Source organism: Sinocyclocheilus grahami, unplaced genomic scaffold (assembly GCF_001515645.1).
Source record: "Sinocyclocheilus grahami isolate Dianchi unplaced genomic scaffold, SAMN03320097.WGS_v1.1 scaffold16.1, whole genome shotgun sequence".
Classification (NCBI taxonomy): domain Eukaryota; kingdom Metazoa; phylum Chordata; class Actinopteri; order Cypriniformes; family Cyprinidae; genus Sinocyclocheilus; species Sinocyclocheilus grahami.
The window spans coordinates 609,965-628,708 of NW_015505195.1; the positions used below are offsets into that span (position 1 = coordinate 609,965).

An 18,744-nucleotide genomic window follows, 5' to 3' on the forward strand; every position below is an offset into this window, starting at 1 on the left:
TGTGCAACAAGCTCCTAGTTGTCTTCATTTAATAAGTCATACTGAGATGAAAACATTAAAATAACACAAAAAATAAAAAATAACAATAAATTTGGGCTATTATATTTTTATTATAGATAGATGATATATAATGTCTATTTAATATTTTTATATTATATATATATATATTAGGGGTGTGCACGAATAGTCGAATATTCGAATTCCAGCTTTGCTGGCCATAAATGCTGTAGCCTAAATCCCTGATAAATCCTGAGCACGCAAATTTGTCAAGTGAAACTGATTTATCACTAAAATAAGGAATCATATGAAATACAAACACCTAAATGTCTTTCTAGTTTAATAAAGAAAAAACAGCGGCACATCACTGCATTCACTGCAGGTAGGCGCAGATGTACCCCGAGTGAGGCCGAGAGATCACTCACTTTCTCTGCTGCTGGCTTTATTGTTAACAGACTAAGGCCGTGTATCCACCAAAGCGTTTTTTCTCGAGGCTAGCATATTTTATCAATAGTTTTCAATGGGAGTGCCACATTTTTTAAGACATCAGCAGTACAACAAAGCTAATAAATGTTCAACTTTGGGCAAAACGCACTGCTCTTCACTGTCAGTTTTCAGTCAGCCGTCCAATCACAGTGGAGAATGGGCGGGGCAAAAAACACACTGAATTGATATATGAAATGTTGCATGCATTATTTTAAAAATAATGCATGCAACATTTTATTTGTGATGCGTCTGCCACATTACTTCAGTGGCTATTCTTTATCACAGCAACCAAAGTGCCTCCATAGCGCTCGCAAGCGTTCACAGCTAGGCATATTCAGAAGAGCACCTGGCGTTTTCAGCTGGCTAAAAATGCTTTAATGGACACACAGCATGTACATGTGGGGGTTTTTTTTCAACAAGAACATATGAAACAATGCAAACACGATAACCACATGCCAGCTCGAGTGTATATGTATGTGCTTTATAGCCATTTTTTCCATTCGCTCTGCACTCTGTGTTGAATGCTTTTTTTTCTGTACTTTTTTGTTTGCACATATTGTTTAATGTTTTCAAATGAAAGAAAAAAAACACAGGATATATAATTTATAACTTTGTTGTGCATATAGCCTGATAAGATTGTTCAGAAATGGTGATAAGATAAGTGAAGTGACATGTGGCCAAGTATGGTGACCCATACTTGGAATTTGTGCTCTGCATTTAACCCATCCAAAGTGCACACAGTGAACACACACACCCGGAGCAGTGGGCAGCCATTTATGCTGCGGCGCCCGGGGAACAGTTGGGGGTTCGGTGCCTTGCTCAAGGGCACCTCAGTCGTGGTATTGAAGGTGGGAGAGAGTGCTGTACATTCACTCCCCCCACCTACAATCCCTGCTGGTACGAGACTCGAACCCGCAACCTTTGGGTTACAAGTCCGACTCTCTAACCATTAGGCCACAACTTTCCACATTAGATTGTTCATATTTATATATGTGTGTGTGTGTGTGTATATATGTATAATATATATATAATGTATTATGTAAATATACTATATACAGTGGGTACGGAAAGTATTCAGACCCCCTTAAATTTTTCACTCTTTGTTATATTGCAGCCATTTGCTTTCACTGGTGTCTTCACATTTGAAATGATAATCAAAGTAAGTTCATGGATTGTTCTGGTTTTCATGTATGTTCCTCAGTTTGCAAAATTAAACTGTGTGTGTATATATATATATATATATACACTGTATATATATATATATATATATATTTTTTTTTTTTTAATAAATATGTATATATGTGTGTGTGTGTGTGTGTATATGTATAATAACCCCCTTAAATTTTTCACTCTTTGTTATATTGCAGCCATTTGCTAAAATCATTTAAGTTAATTTTTTTTCCTCATTAATGTACACACAGTACCCCATATTGTTTCTGAGCTCTTCAGGCAGTTCCTTTTGACCTCATGATTCTCATTTGCTCTGACATGCACTGTGAGCTGTAAGGTCTTATATAGACAGGTGTGTGGCTTTCCTAATCAAGTCCAATCAGTATAATCAAACACAGCTGGACTCAAATGAAGGTGTAGAACCATCTCAAGGATGATCAGAAGAAATGGACAGCACCTGAGTTAAATATACAAGTGTCACAGCAAAGGGTCTGAATACTTAGGACCATGAGATATTTAAGTTTTTCTTTTTTAATAAATCTGCAAAAATGTCAACAATTCTCTGTTTTTCTGTCAATATGGGGTGCTGTGTGTACATTAATGAGGAAAAAAAATAACTTAAATGATTTTAGCAAATGGCTGCAATATAACAAAGAGTGAAAAATTTAAGGGGGTCTGAATACTTTCCGTATCCACTGTATGTTGTTATCATATCTTTCTCAGATGATTGAGCAGGGTTTGATCTTACACGATGGCTCCTATTTCCGTGACCTGTGGAACATTCTGGACTTCATAGTTGTGGTGGGAGCTCTGGTAGCCTTTGCTCTCACGTAAGTCAAATGATGAACAAGTGTAATTTAGCATTTTGTTGGTAAAGCTGAAACATATTGATTAAGCTTTTTAGGTGCATTGCTCAAATGTTTTGTTATTCATCTTCAAATTCCATTAATGTTGTGTGATAACTACATGACTTATGTGAGAAAAAACATTCAGACATTTCAAATTCTTGACACATATTGATGTTAGTTGATGCTCTCTTTTTTGTGTTGTGAGTGTAAAACACTTCTTTGTTCATTGAGAAGCTCTTTGATTCAGAATGCCTGTCTGTTTCTCATTTTTTCTCTGTTGGTCTTCTTGTGGATTGTGGCTCACGGCATCTGGCAGGAATGTGATGGGGTAAACACATTCTCTAGTGATTTTGCGTGTGTGTGTGTGTGTTTGTACATGAGAAGTAGGACAGTTTTTTATTTAGTTACATGTTTTCATGCTATACAGGAGTAACACAGGAAGAGACATTAAAACCATCAAATCACTCCGTGTTCTCAGAGTATTGAGGCCTCTTAAGACTATTAAAAGACTTCCCAAACTCAAGGTATGTGAACATGAAAGGAATACACAACCGTTCAAAAGTCAGGGGTCAAAAGGTTTGTTTGTTTGTTTTGAAATAAATTAATACTTGTATTCTTTATGAATGCATTAAATTGATCAAACATGACAGTGAAGTGTTACACAAGATTTCTATTTCAAATAAATGCTGTTTTATTTAACTTTCTATTCATCAAAGAATCCTAAAAAATGTATCACAGTTTCCACAAAAGCATTAAGCAGCACTCCTTTTTTAACATTGATAATAATAAGAGATGTTTCTTGAGCAACAAATGAGCATAGTAGAATTATTTCTGAAGGATCATGTGTTTTACTGTAGTTTTGATAAAATAAATTCAGCTTTGGTGAGCGTAAGAGGTTTCTTTAAAAAAAATAAAGATTTTTTAAGAATCTTTTTGACCCCTGTGTGTGTGTGTGTAGGTACAAATCTTTGTTGAATTGTAAGACATTACTGGATTAGGCAATTAGTTGAATACTTGATTAGTTGAACAGTGTGTGTGTATCTACGTTGTTCATTTTGAATTATTTGAAGTTGATTATTTGACAAATGTAGTCAGCAAAGCAGCAGAATGAGATCAATGAGATAAGAGGGAAGGTGATGAAACTCTCTTGCCATGTGTGAAAAGACTGCATTAGTATTTTCAGTTCCCAGTCCTCACAATCTGACAGAGCTCTCAGTGTGTGTGTGTTTGTGTATCTTGGGTTTGTGGTGTAAGAGGTGGAGAAAGAGCCAGTAATGTGTGGAAAAAAGAGGCAAAGTGATAGTGTGAGAGACAGATTTAAGAGACAGACGGACAACTGCTTTTCTAAAGTAGAGCAAATTTCATTAGAGACTTAAGTGTTGCAAATATCTCAGCTGGGAAAAGATAGCTTTTTTAACTGCTTTAATTTTGTACTGACCATTACAATAACACTTTAGCACAACAGTCAAATGAAATATTTAGAATATCACCAAAGAATGGTAAAATAAGTCCGTTTTACTGTACATACAAGAAAAACATAAACGCAAAATGTTGAAATTCTAAAATTACCAAAATAAAAATGAAATAACAATAAAGTTAAATAGAAATGATAAAATTGTCATTATCTCTCATTGTTCTTTCTCTCTTTTTGATTTGCAGGCTGTGTTTGACTGTGTGGTCACATCGCTAAAGAATGTCTTCAACATCCTCATCGTCTACAAGCTCTTTATGTTCATATTTGCAGTCATTGCAGTGCAACTTTTCAAAGGGAAATTTTACTACTGTACCGACAGTTCCAAGGACACAGAAAACGAGTGCAAGTGGGTGCCCATTACATCTGCAATATAAATTCTAAATATAATGCTAAAATTAATTTTAAAGCTGCTCAGACATTATTCAAAGCTCAGAAGACTAGAAAATGTCATTGCTGCTATGAATAGAAGAATTACATTTTAGGAGTGCAGAATCTTCTCTGCAAATGATGTGGAAAAAAATTTTTCTTAATGTTTTATAGGGGTTACTACATTGACTATGACAAAGACAAGAAAAAGGAGAAACGAGAGTGGAAGAGACGTGATTTTCATTATGATAACATAATGTGGGCTTTGTTGACTCTCTTCACTGTATCCACTGGCGAAGGGTGGCCGCAGTAAGAGCCAACTTTATTATATATGTTTTCACACTGTATCATTTTGACACACTTATTAACACCTGAAGGAGATTAACATTCTACTTAACACCTTTCTAGAAGCTGTGCTGATATTTGCATATTCAGAAACTCACATTTTCACCTTCTAGAGCAGTGGTTCTCAACCTTTTTTACTACAAGGCCCCTCTCCTCTCCACATCAATACTGCTATGCAAGCATATTTTGCAAAAACTTAAAAGTACTTACTCTGCTCAGTTATACAGTAATTTCAGAACTAAACACACCAAAATACAAATGAAAATAAAAATGAATGTGTGGAAACTGGGTTGACATCACCAGTGAACACTTCCTCTTTCAGAACAAGCAGTTGTGTCTATGTTTGGAGTGTCTGATGCCCATATGTACATAAACACCACTGATCCTCACAAACTTCTCCAAAACGTATTCGATAAGCATCCATTATTAAACACTCAAAGTACATTCATTTTGACAGCTATGTGTATATATTTCAGTGTTCATGCAGAAATACGATACAAGAGCAGGTGCGCCTAATGTACAACTCCCGTATGTCACTGTACTTTGATTATAGTCATCATCAATCAAAATTTTACTAGTGCGACACTGGTTTGTTTTATCCAACCAAGAGCTGTAATTTGCGTATCATATGCTCCTGCGGTTGTTGGGTGTTTTGAGCTGCTGTTTGTAGCAGAGAGAGAGGTGGTGCTTTGTTAATTTTTTTATTTAACATATAAATTGTAAAATTAATGAATAATATGAATATATTTCATTTAAATTTATCTCATGGCCTCTCTGGAGAATCAGTGATGCCCCATAGTGGCCCACAGCCCCCCCTCGTTGAGAACCACTATTTTGGAGGAAACTTAAACAATTTTTTTATAAAATAAAAAAAATACTTGCTGTTCTCTCCATTTTTTTTGTGTTTATTTTATTACTGAGAGGAAAGCGTGCAGCACATATTTACATATTCATATAAACATCACTTTCATCAGAGTGGGCGGCGTCGGGATGTTCGATAACAGTATACCGCTGCTCACGTATTTCGAACTTCATTTTACCCCTAAACGAAGAACGAACTTTGTTTTGAGTATATCGGGGCCTTAAGACATGTCAGATAATACATTGCCAACAAACCTGAATGTTCAACAAGGCAAAAAGGGGTAGAACTGATGCATTTTTTTCAGTCATACATAAATAAAGCAGGTAAGATTTCTGTAATAACACTAGTAAACAGAATGTTTAAATAGTGTTTTAAAGAAGTGTTTTAAATATGCAGGAACCTTTTGTTGTATCTGATATTTCAAAAATCATTGCTTGCAGCACCTTTAAGCCACACTTGTGTGAATCCCATTACATTAGATTAATATCAATTCAAGTTCAAATCAACTTTTTTTTTTTTTACAGTGATTTTAAACCAACTAGTCTATAGGTGATTTTAGTATGTGTATGAAGTCAGCTCCCCTCAAGTTCGGACAGGTGTCCTAGCAGAGGAACCACAGATGTGGTTCATCACATTAACTATTCACATGTTCCACTAATGTTTGGCAGCCAAAAAGTGTCCAAATACTATATATCATAGATAAACGTATAAAGTTTTGTCTGTTAACAAAGTCTTTGGTATTGTAGAGTTTTGCAGCACTCTGTGGATGTGACCGAGGAGGACCGGGGTCCCAGTCAGGGAAACAGAATGGAGATGTCCATCTTTTATGTCATTTATTTTGTGGTGTTCCCCTTCTTCTTCGTCAACATATTTGTGGCCCTCATCATCATCACCTTCCAAGAGCAGGGTGACAAAATGATGGAGGAGTGCAGTCTGGAGAAAAACGAGGTGACTGATCCCGTTTTTATGTTCATGTTGCAAATCCAGCCGAGTACATGTGTGTAGTATAGTAATGTGTATAGAAGCAATTGCACACACTTGAGGCAACACAAAGAAAAGTATTGATGTTCTTATGTGATTTGCTGTTGAATGTTTATCAGAGCGCTGCCACTTGTGCATACGGCATGAGTGCTTTTCATAGAAGTATTCATTTTCTTCACTTCAGCAGTCTCAAAGGACCTTTTGAATGAGAAGTGCTCCAGATTCAAGACATTATTTTGACATCCAAATATTTTTGCATGTCTTATCAACCCAAAGCTAATGTAGCTGAAATTGGCATGTGTATCTTCATTCATGGCAAACTCAGAGATAAATCTACTTCTGCACTTCCTTCCCTTTGATATCTTTTATTTCCTACTAGTCTTCAAAAAGAAGTAGGCCAGGAACAGTGTCAAAACAAAGTTAAATGGGTTTCTTTTGGTTTAGGTTACTGCATGCATGTTCAGGTTTATTTATAGTATAGAGTCAATCGATAAAAAAAACTAATTAATCGCGATTAATCCCACCTAACGTTAAAGTGATTAAATATACTTTTATATTGAAATAATTTCATATTCAATCTTTAAATTGATGAAGAAACAACATTAAGACTAACATTAAGAGTATATTTTTAATATTTAATGACATCTTTTTATGACTGAAGGTGAATATCACTGATACCCTTCAGCAAGTAGGAAACAGTGGCGGCTCGTGGGTTTTAAAATAGAGGAGGCACACTAATTGTATTGGTCTGGGATCCCTGCCGATTATTATTATTATTATTATTATTATTATTTGCTTAACCACTTTAAAATGGCTTTTTAATTGCTTTTAGTCAGAAAACGTAAAGAAAACGACATACATACAGCAAGATAATATAATCTCACTTACCTGGCCTGTCACTTGAAGCAAACATCCATCCCTTCTTAAAAGTCTGTGTTAAAAGAGAGCTGTCTGTTGCACCATTTAATTAAGCCGACTGCTGTAGCCTATATCCAGCTTAGGCTGTTTTCCCTAAATTTGTATATATACTGTTTGAATGACAGCTTGGTAAATCTGTTGGCAATCAAATATTCAATATTGCTACTCATCATAAGTACTTGGTACATTATCAGCGCAGCGGCCGACGTTCCAACTAATATCACATAATTTACGTCTATTTGATGATTGGTTGATATCAGAAGGGAGGCTAGCCTCCCTTGCAAGGGTCCTTTTCTCAACACTCCTTAGCTCTGAAAGTGAACACTCGATGCTGATTGGCTAATTTTTTTTTACCAACGGAGGCACGAGAGCTCAGCTCTCCCGGCCTCCCCCTCCCCTTCTATATCACTTAGCGGTTGTAATTACATCAGCAGATTCGGCACATTCGCGATAGAAGAGCAGTGCTTTCATGTTATGGTATTACAACTGTGAAATTACAAACAAAAAATACACATTCTGAGACATGAACTGAAATTAATTGTGAATTTTATTAACATTAAATCGTCCTCCTCCCATTTTCACCTAAAAATTATGGGGAAGCTGTGCCTCCCCTGCCTCCCACGAGCCGCCACTAGTAGGAAATATACAGAAAGTTATCAAACACTAAATTCTAAATTAAATATTAAATCCTTAAAGCCACAGAAGTTATTGATTTCCTCTTTTTTCTTTTGTTCTTTGATTTACAGACATCACAGCAGCTGGTTATTAGGTTATTTTGGCTGCTTTAAGAGCTGATGCTGCTGACCATGACGCAGATCTGACACACATCGTATTTTCTCACAACTCTTTGCTTTTCTGACCCACTTCAGGTCTTAAAGTGTCTACTAATGAGCTGACAGTGAATCGGGTGTGTTAGATGAGGGAGACAGTGCTGGGGTGCTCCAGGACAGTTTTGAAAACCACTGCATTTCAGAGACATGTTCTTAAATGTGACTCATATATAACAGACACTTACATGCACAGTTTAAGGCAGCTTTAATCGCCTTTTTGACTTAACTGATGACATAGCTACGACATTGCATGCTTGTAGTTTCATTTGCGATTTAATATGAAGTTATATACAGAGCGTGCAACTGCATTTGTGCATGCAATTGAAGAGCACGTGCTACGAGCACAGCATAACGGCTGACAGGACAGGAAAATTAGTTTTTACTGACATATGGCCTGACAACATCTCATCTGACCAAAGTTGACCAAATGTGTGCTTATTTATTTATTTTCTCTGTCATGCCCTCTGTCAGTCCACTCAGAAAAATAAAAAAATTCTGTCATTTACCCACCCTTGTGTTGTTACAAATCTGAATGCATTTAATTATTTTGCTGCGCACAAAAGATTATATTTTGAATTATGTTGGTAACCAAACTGTTTTGGGTCCCATTGATTTTCATAGTATTTTTTGTCCATACTATGGAAGTCAGTGGAACCTGAAATCATTCGTTGGGTAGACTATCCCTTTAACCATCAATAACGTCATATTAGCTTTTTTTCTCAGACATTGTGACCTGAATCGTGCACAAAAGTGCAAGCAATCTTATGTAATCTTATGTGAGGTTAATTGCAAATGTGCGAGAAACATTCTTACTGTATATTTCTCTCTTAGAGGGCTTGTATCGACTTTGCCATCAGTGCCAAACCTTTGACTCGCTATATGCCTCAGAACAGACAGACCTTACAGTACCGGCTGTGGCACTTTGTGGTGTCTCCCGTATTTGAATACACCATACTGACGATGATTGCCCTTAACACCATTGTTCTCATGATGAAGGTAAGAAGGAATTTCTTTATGTTGCTGCACTGTGATCTGTTTGTTTATTTATTTATTTATTCATTCATTCATTCATTCATTCATTTATCTTATTAATAGCCATGCAAAAATACTTTCCCTCCACTTTGCATTGAGGTATGCTGAAGCAGAATGGGTTTACTTGCAGTAACCGTACATTATGCCTTAAATATAATGACAGAAATGGAAGGATATATTATTCTTTTAGGTGTCTTTGTTATGAAAATAAACTTATTTTAAGCCTGTGAGTATGTACCTCTTTCTAAATACCTCTTTCTCTATGTGTGTTTGTCAAAGTAAATTGGGTTGATTTAGCTGTTTTTCAGCCCCTGCTGGTGACCCCTGGTCTGTGATACTGCTAGAAAACCAGACAGCCATGAGTCACAGCTTATAAAATATTGATCTGAAGCACCAGCTACTATTTAACTTTTCCTCATTAGCTTTAGCCTGACATCTCCCGTGACTAATTTCACCTGGAGATATAGGTCGGCCTCCACTAGTCATCATGTCTGCAGTGGTCTGCCTAACACTGGAGCACAGAGAGAGTAATATAGCAGATATTTTTAGGTAGTGAACTGAAGTGTGAGCAGTTTCCTTTCTCTCTGTCTGTCTTATTCATTTAGTTTTCAGTTTTAATTTTCAAAGTGCTTTATTGGCAAATTATCATCCGTCAAGTTTTTAATTTTATCGTGAAATGTAGGTGTTCCACAATAGAATGGCTCTAGACCTGAATATGTGTAAAATGATGCTTACTGTAAATAGCTATTTGGCTATTGCTTAACATTATCTGTAAGCCTGCATGGCCTAAGTGACATTAGTAGAAAAGGAATGTCTGTTTTATAATTAGGTCTTAAGTAGTTTGAATACTTGGGCAGTTTTAAGAAATAGTTGAAGTTTAAAGGCTCTCTGTACTTTGTATACTTGTGTTACATAGTTGTTGCCATACTCAGTGGTTGCCAAGACATTGCTAGGCAGATGTGTAGGGTTTCTAACAGAGCTATTGAGAAAGAGTTGCGTCAATGGAAGTTCAAAATGCTTGATCATCACGTGATTCACATAGAAGTTCATGAAGTTTGTTTGTCTCTCTTTTTTGCTTTCTATCAGCATCATGATCCTCGTATTGAAGGTTATGACAATGCTCTAAAATACCTCAACACTGTGTTCACTGTTATTTTCACTGTGGAATGTGTTCTCAAGATCCTGGCATTTGGAATTATGGTAAGCACACACTTGGAATATGATAATCTCTCTCTGTATATATATATATATATATATACACTGTGTACATATATATACAACGAAATGCATTTCCAGCATTCATTATTACCTTTATATCTTTCAGAATTATTTCAGAGACACATGGAATATATTTGACTTCATCACAGTCCTAGGAAGCATCACTGAAATTGTGGTTGACAAAGTCCACACTGTAAAAGTGAGAAATCAGTCAGCCTCATATACAGTATGTGTTCTTTGTAGGCAGTAGTCGTTTGCATGAGCAATTACGTCTGTATTCAAATTGCTTTTTAGCCAGTATTTATTTGCACTAGCAAGCTTCTTTGTGTTTTGATTGCAGTATACGCCATATTTATTTCCTCAAGCAATGACCTTTATATACTGATTGGTTTTTGTCCAGTATTTATTTGCACAATCACCTCTGTGTTCTGATTGGTTTGCAGGGTTTTAATATGGGCTTCCTGAAGTTATTCCGGGCAGCTCGGCTGATTAAACTTCTGCGTCAGGGCTACACCATTCGTATTCTGCTCTGGACTTTTGTCCAGTCCTTCAAGGTCAGACATAGCTTTTACTGCAGTAGCACTACATTGAAATGCCTTATTCCTTTTTGTATTTATCTTCTAAACACTCTTTTTGCTTTTATTTGAACAAAAGCCACTTAATATAAAATATTTTCTTTCAGAGAATAGATTCAGAGTTCTCATAATGCTGTTTCTACAGTTTCATAAAAGCCTATCAAAGTTTTGCACTGCATTGGTTTTTACAAAATGTTACTTCCACTTTAAACCATTAAACATTTGTTTTGTAACAATAATGATACGTTCTACTTTAATCAGCTTTTTTTTGGGGGGGGGGGGGGGGGCGGGGATGCGGGGAATGAGTTTTGTTCTTGCTATTCAATAACTACCAGCAATTATGTAATTGTAATATTTGCACATTATTGAAAAATTATCTGTCTTTATCAAGCATCTGGGTTACATAGTTTATTCATGGAAAGAAAATCATTCCACCTATGCTTCAAACTGTCATTTTACCTAAAACTTTAACACTAAAACTTTGCAAGCACTGGTATTTTCATTAGGAAATGTAAATATAATTTTATATTCATTTGTGAGTTTAGTGCTTAACATGAGATTCGTCTTGCAGGCTCTTCCATATGTTTGTCTGCTAATCGCCATGCTGTTTTTCATCTATGCCATCATTGGCATGCAGGTAAAGGTTGTCTTGTTCCCCAGACTGTCTGTTTCCATCTTTATATTCTTCTCTCTGTCTCTTCCTTTGTTTCTTTGCCACCTTTTCTTTTACTTTACCTCGATAAGCCTGTAAATGTGACAGACACCTTTTATGTGTTTGTAATTTCATCAAAGGTATTCGGCAACATCAAGCTAAATCCCAAAACCCAAATCAACGAACACAATAACTTTAGGACATTTTTTGGTGCTCTCATGCTGTTGTTTAGGTAAGATTAATTTCTTTCTTTGTTGTAAAAAAAAAAAAAAAACGGTGCTACATTTTATGGTGTGTTGATTATTTTACTATGACGCCAATACAATGAAGCAGTCCACCTTTTGGACATTAATAAATCTGACTTAATTTATAATATACATATGTGTGTGTGTGTGTTTAGGAGTGCAACAGGTGAGTCATGGCAAGAAATCATGTTATCGTGTTTAGGAGAGAAGGATTGTGAAAAAGACGAATCACTCAACAACTCAACAACAAATGAGAAAAAAGATTGTGGTACCGAATTTGCATACTTCTACTTTGTCTCCTTCATCTTCTTCAGTTCTTTTCTGGTGAGAGGCAATTCATTTTAATGACACAAATACATAGCATTACAAACCTGTACACTGAAAACCCACACACTTAAGACCTATTCACACCAAATCCATTTTTTTGGCACATAAAATATATATGGCAAGTTTTTAAAATGGAAAAAAACTTGTATACTTGAAAACATGAATATCCGCCACTGCTCAACATTCTTACCTTCACTCAATACCTTTCTGCTTTTCTGTCTGTTTCTCCGTCTCTATTTTCACATCTCTAATTCTCTTTCAGATGCTAAATCTGTTTGTGGCCGTGATCATGGATAATTTTGAGTACCTGACGCGTGACTCGTCCATTCTGGGTCCTCACCACTTGGATGAGTTTGTACGGATCTGGGGAGAGTATGACCGTGCAGCATGGTGAGAGATACAGCTTTCCAGTCCTTTCAGTTGAACACATGCAAATGCAATACAGATGTACAATTAAAAAAAACACACTGTGATTTACTTGGTTAACATTTTCTCATTCTGCAAAAATATTTTATTTTTGAATTGATTATAATACATTTATGAAAAACATACAATTGTTTATTAACAATTGTTTTTTTGTTTTTTTTTAAAGTATGCTTTATGAATGTCATATTTTTAAAAATGTACAGGGAAATTTGCATTGTAATTGTCAGTAATGTTTCTGTTTCTTTCTTTACACTAATTTGAAACCCTGCAGAATTACTTAAAGGGGTCGTATCATGAAGAATCTTTTTTTTTTGGTCTTTTGAGATTAAAGAGTTCATTACACTAAGAAAGCAAACTGTTGCTGAATTCGAACCCCATTTACTGACACTACGCTGCAGAAAATGGTCATTTGAGCATTTACTTTCAAAATGACAGTATATTCTAAGAGTCAGAGAAAGGGTGTAAAACAAAAGAGCTATATCATGATGGCTTTTGGTTCAGAAAACGTTACTAATGTATGATATGACCCCTTTAAAGTGTGTTTCATGAAAAATAACCACTCCTACTACATGTGTCTTGAAGTTGTCTAATTTACTGTTAACGACCAGTATTTCCTTCTCCAGTGGAAAGCTACACTATAAGGAGATGTACAAAGTAGTACGCACAATATCACCTCCTCTGGGCTTTGGAAAGAATTGCCCCTACAGGGTGGCATGCAAGGTTTGGCTCACCCACGAAAAACTTCCCCTCTGCCTCTCTCTCCTCTTCTCCTTTTGTCATTCCCCACACCTTCACTAGCTAACACCCCTCACCCCCCTCTTGTTCCCGTGATCTACTCTAGTGCTTTCCACCGGGTCAAAGACTGGCAGAGACAAGAGCTCAGCGCACAGAGAGACAGCTCATCCCTTTGGCCCGCGTCCCGCTCCTGAAGTGTGAATAACTGCTGCAGTTAATGACACTGAGAGCCATCCATCAGTGAACTCCATTAGATAATATCTAACACTGTCAATGGATGTTAGTGGGGATTCAGTCTCTCTGTGTCTGAATTGGATTTGGGGCTTTTATTGAACATTATTTGAGGAGGGCAGACTCCTCATATTCGCCATTGCCTCACCTGTTTGAAAATCAAAAGAACATTATGCTCATCTCTCCCCTGACCTACCACAGTGGCAGAAATTCATTTTATATTTTTAAAGGGGAAATATTTACTACTTGAAAGTTTTTACCTTATGAGGGCATACTTTTATAAACAATTTTTATTATAAAAAACTGTATGTTACATTTTGAATTAGAAAATTTGATATATTACATTTAATTTTACACATTATATAAAACAATTATATAAATATATTATAAAAAATATTATATTTAATCCCACGTATATAGTATTTGTATTTTTCTATTTGACTGTATTTTTATGGTTATTTTTTATATTTATGCATTATATTTATTAAATATTATTTATACACTTATACATGAACAAAAATTTTAAAACTTCAGAAAGTCATGACTTTTCTTTTTTTTTTTGCTTCCACAAATCGAACTTTGCTGCCATTTGTTAATTTCTGGCTCTGAGCACAATGCCCCTTCTGGGTTATGTATTATAATAGCAGTGCTTCCTTTTCAATACAGCTAGTCAAATCCTCAGATCCACCTGCTTGACTCATCAGATCTTTGGCTGTTTTAATATTTTCTCTCCTTTAGCCTCTTCTATGCCTGCATTGCATAGAAAGACCTCCACCTGACCTCACCTCTACGTTTAATCAGTTTCCCTTTTTGACAGTTTTTCCTTTAAGTATGAAACACATTAAAATGACCTTCCCTTTCCTGTTTCTTCCTTCTCCTTCTATTTTTCTGTTGTTTCCTTTTTCCTCTATGCCAATCTTCCTCTCCTCCCTCGTTCCTTGGAAATGCCCAATTCTTCTTCCTCCTCCTCCTCTTCATCACATTGCCCCTGGTGACTGCCCCCTCCTAGTGGCCGTATTCATTACACTGATATGTACGAGATGCTGACCTGCATGTCGCCACCGCTTGGCCTGGGCAAGAAATGCCCCTCCAAAGTGGCGTATAAGGTAGTCTGCAGTATTATGATTTGAATGAAGTCTGCTCGTTTTCAAGAGGCTCAAGCTCAAGGCTGTAGTTAAAGTGTCCCCAAGATGTATTTGGACACTTTAGTCAAACTTTAAATAATATGAATACTGTATCTTTGCATTATGTAAAAGCATATTGAGCCAAGTGAGAATGATTTGTGAAACACAAGTTAACTAAAAGTTTTGCACTTGGTTTTATGTTTTCTATCTAGTTACATTTTGAGTAACTTAAATTGTTTTAGGGCCACTGTATGCAAATAATTGCAATACATATATCTATACAGGGCTCCAGACTGCGATTAAAACGGTCAACTTGAACAAACTACAATAGGTAAAGCTGTCAGTGTCACAATTTGCTGTGGGAGGAACGACAGAGAAACGCTCCAGAAGGATAACAGAAGGAGTTACGACAGTGAAAGACGTATGTGACGAGTGGCGAATGGGGCCGACTCCTCTGCTCCCTCTCGGACAGCAGCCACCCCTCTTCGACCCAGGAGCGCAGCAGCGAGCTCTCCATCCCACCTAGTCTTCCATCGTTCCAGCACCACCGCCTCGGGCAGCCACCGGCGGTCTCTCCGCTTGTTCCTGCTGCCCGATCTCCTCAGCACCGCGATCCCCCTCAGCAGCGAGGGCTCGCTGACAGAGTGTCCCTCCTTCCTCCTGGGTTTCGGCACCAATGTAACAAAGTTCGTAGCTCGGGAAGAAGGAGGCGGAACCGGCAAACATTCAAAGAAAACTTTAATAATAAAATAAACACAAAATAGCGCGACAGCCCCTCGCGGACGACTGTCGTGCACAAACAGAACCAAAACACAAAATAAAGTCCAGGCCTGGTCCTCTCTCGTCTTTCACTGTCGTAACTCTTCCTTTTATCCTTCCGGAGCTCCTCCGTGGGACTCGAGACCGGTGAGTGGTGCAAGTGTCGCTCATTATCAATTACTCCACCGGCCTCGCTCCGTTCCCACGGCTCTCGGCCCCGCCCCCACTCGTCACAGAAACCATTTAGACAAAAAAGGTTCTGTGGCATCGTGAAGCAACTTTATTTTTAAGAGTGTATGACAACATTTATAGGATGCACTGAGGAGGAGCCCAAACTACACTCAGTGGCCAAGTGATGCTTATGGTCCACGATATTGGTACTGATTCTGTGTAATGAACAATTCTTTGTGACTGTATATTTCAAGTTGGAAAAGACATTTAGTACCCACTTTAAGTGAACCTTAGTTCCCAGGTCATCTACAAGATGGATTAAAATGCTGATAAAGTCAAGAAACAATGAGACATAAACACATGACAGTATGATTGAAATATTAAAATGTAAAAAAATTTATAATAATAATAATAATAAATTTTAAAAAACACGTTTATTCTGTGGCACCTAAAAAAATTATTTGGCGCCTAAGTTTTTTTCATATAGGAGCCAATGGCTCCTTACTCGATTTTTTTGTCTGGAGCCCTGATCTATATGATTATTTGTAGACGATCAGTGATGTTATTTTTTGTCATTGAACTCTTAATCATCCTACTGTAAAGTCCCTGTACATCCACCAATTATACTTTATTTGAATATGTCACCTTAACATCTTCAAAACACTGTCATTACCCTGACATTTATTCCAGTGTTAAAGACATATTGCAAAGGGCATATTCATAAAGTGTGATCCTTTTCCAATTTCTATGCATAAATCTCTACTCTGTCTCTATCCAGTATACGTGTTTCAACTATGTGCATGAATGAGTGATGTTGTGACATCTTCTTGGTGTTAACTGTAGAAGTTAAAAGACAACTAAACCTAGATGACCATTAGATTACTATTTTAAAAACATGCTCTCTCCTTAGCTTTGCAATCCTTGTATTTCAATTGTCTTCTGTCCTTATGGTGACTTTCTCTCAGCGGTTGGTTCTGATGAACATGCCAGTGGATGAGGACATGTCCGTCCACTTCACCTCCACACTTATGGCCCTGATACGCACTGCGCTGGACATTAAAATCGCTCGAGGTTGGCACCATTAATCATTTTCAGTTTTGTAAAAATCAAACTTCCACTGGTTTGTCTTTTTTTTCACAATAATATTAGTTAAATGGTCTTTGTGTAACAGGGGGTGAGGACAGGGGTCAGATGGACATAGAATTGCAGAAGGAAATCAGTGTCATCTGGCCACACCTCTCCCAGAAATCTCTTGATCTGTTTGTACCCGTCCACAAAGGTGAGAGATCTGAATGATAATTTTTTTTTTCTTAAAGTTTTAATAGTGTGTTATTTTATTAATTTTTCGAGTATTATTCACCTTGCTCTTGACAGTTTAGCTTGTGGTACCATTGTTGTGCCCACTGACTCCCCTGAAAGTGAGTGTAATTTGCAGCCGGCATAGAAATCTTAGTTTTCTACAACAAACAAATCTTTCTTCCAGCTAGTGACATGACCATTGGGAAGATTTATGCAGCCATGATGATCATGGACTACTACAAGCAGAACAAAGCTAAGAAGCTCCGTCAACAGCTTGAGGAACAGGTAAAGATATCTTTTACCTTCTAAAGCACTAGAACTTCAGAGCTAAAGACTAGTTAACTCACAACCTCCCGCCTGTTTAATCAGCTTATATATGCAAAATTGCCATCTAACAGTATGGAGTGCTGTTTTTCTAACTGTATAGAATGCTGTTCATTTTACTGAAGACACATAACAGAAAAACCTTCATATCTCAGTTTGAAGTGTAAACGTCCTAAAGCTGGAAAGATGTACTGTTTTTCGGTTTACTGGATCTCTGTGTCACTGGAGAGATTGTGCTGACCATCTAATGTTGTCTTGCAGAAACATGCACCGATGTTCCAGCGCATGGATGCGTCTTCACTGCCACAGGAAATTCTCTGCAGTGCCAAAGCTCTGCCATTCCTGTCACACAATGCAGGATCTGCCCTGTAATTGTACCTGTTGTGTGTGTGTGTGTGTGTGTGTGTGTGTGTACCTACAGTACATTCGCCCTGTATCTGTCTGCACCAGTGTTATTTTAGTATCATTGATATACTAATATAGTTTTTGTTAATATTTTGAATGTTTTTATTTTTATATTTTCTCTTTTCATTTTAATTTTAGTTATAGTTTAAGTTGTTTGTTTGTTGTGTTTTTGCCATTTTAATTAGTTTATTTTTTTATTATGTCTATATAGTTTTTATTGTTTTAGTTTATTTAGTTTTAGTTGCTCTAGTACTTTTAACTTATACTAAATGAAAATGAGAAATGTTGCTTTGGCAACTAGCTTAAATATATTTCATTCAGAGGCGTCATGCCCATTCAGATTTTTGAGCCAAGGGGATTTTGAATGTAGCTTCCAAAAGACAAAAAATAGCAGAATAATATTTTCTATATTTGATACAATAACACCAGCATGGTTAAATCGTTCAGCGCGTCATATCATCAGCTGCTAAAATTCAAATCTGCGTTCGCTAGCTGGCGTTTTTACAGCACTGCGCATTATGACCAATCACACACGATGCTGTTGAGCTTATGAATGCAATGGCCAATCAGAGGTGTTCAGATGAGTCATTGCTAAAATGCTGGTGTTTTCTTTACTCGCTCGCTGTCTGAATTCCTCTTTCTGGCGAATTCTATCATTAGAAACAAACTGCAGATGTGTGTATGAATCTGTAAGTAAGATATTCATTTCACAGTGTAAACAGCTTCAGTGATTTTAATGGGAGTTTTTGAGAGTGCTTGAACTCTAGACTGTCAGTGAAAATGTTCTTTGATAATGTAAATGTTCTTTGCGCTCTTTCTGTACAATTAAAGTGTTATGATAAGTAGCCTAACTTACAATGTTTTTATTCACATTAACTTTCAATGTTAAATTCACATTAAATATAAAGTCAGTCGTATTAAAAATATGTTATGGCATGACACCC

The 18,744-nt window shown here is 36.7% G+C and overlaps 1 protein-coding gene across 1 annotated transcript in view; it reads left to right on the plus strand.

Annotated features, from left to right (window-relative positions):
• The window catches only part of LOC107549680 (voltage-dependent R-type calcium channel subunit alpha-1E-like), a 161,860-nt gene that overhangs the window by 125,109 nt on the left and 18,007 nt on the right, over positions 1-18,744 (plus strand). The window contains exons 25-44 of the mRNA XM_016230858.1: positions 1,598-1,642; positions 2,377-2,483; positions 2,818-2,829; positions 2,929-3,025; positions 4,161-4,321; positions 4,516-4,650; positions 6,295-6,496; positions 9,109-9,273; positions 10,396-10,509; positions 10,634-10,726; positions 10,971-11,081; positions 11,674-11,739; positions 11,895-11,986; positions 12,155-12,323; positions 12,589-12,716; positions 14,728-14,824; positions 16,738-16,843; positions 16,944-17,051; positions 17,256-17,356; positions 17,657-17,763. Coding sequence (XP_016086344.1) covers positions 1,598-1,642; positions 2,377-2,483; positions 2,818-2,829; positions 2,929-3,025; positions 4,161-4,321; positions 4,516-4,650; positions 6,295-6,496; positions 9,109-9,273; positions 10,396-10,509; positions 10,634-10,726; positions 10,971-11,081; positions 11,674-11,739; positions 11,895-11,986; positions 12,155-12,323; positions 12,589-12,716; positions 14,728-14,824; positions 16,738-16,843; positions 16,944-17,051; positions 17,256-17,356; positions 17,657-17,763 — 2,216 coding nt within the window. The remainder of the gene's footprint in view (positions 1-1,597; positions 1,643-2,376; positions 2,484-2,817; positions 2,830-2,928; positions 3,026-4,160; positions 4,322-4,515; positions 4,651-6,294; positions 6,497-9,108; positions 9,274-10,395; positions 10,510-10,633; positions 10,727-10,970; positions 11,082-11,673; positions 11,740-11,894; positions 11,987-12,154; positions 12,324-12,588; positions 12,717-14,727; positions 14,825-16,737; positions 16,844-16,943; positions 17,052-17,255; positions 17,357-17,656; positions 17,764-18,744) is intronic.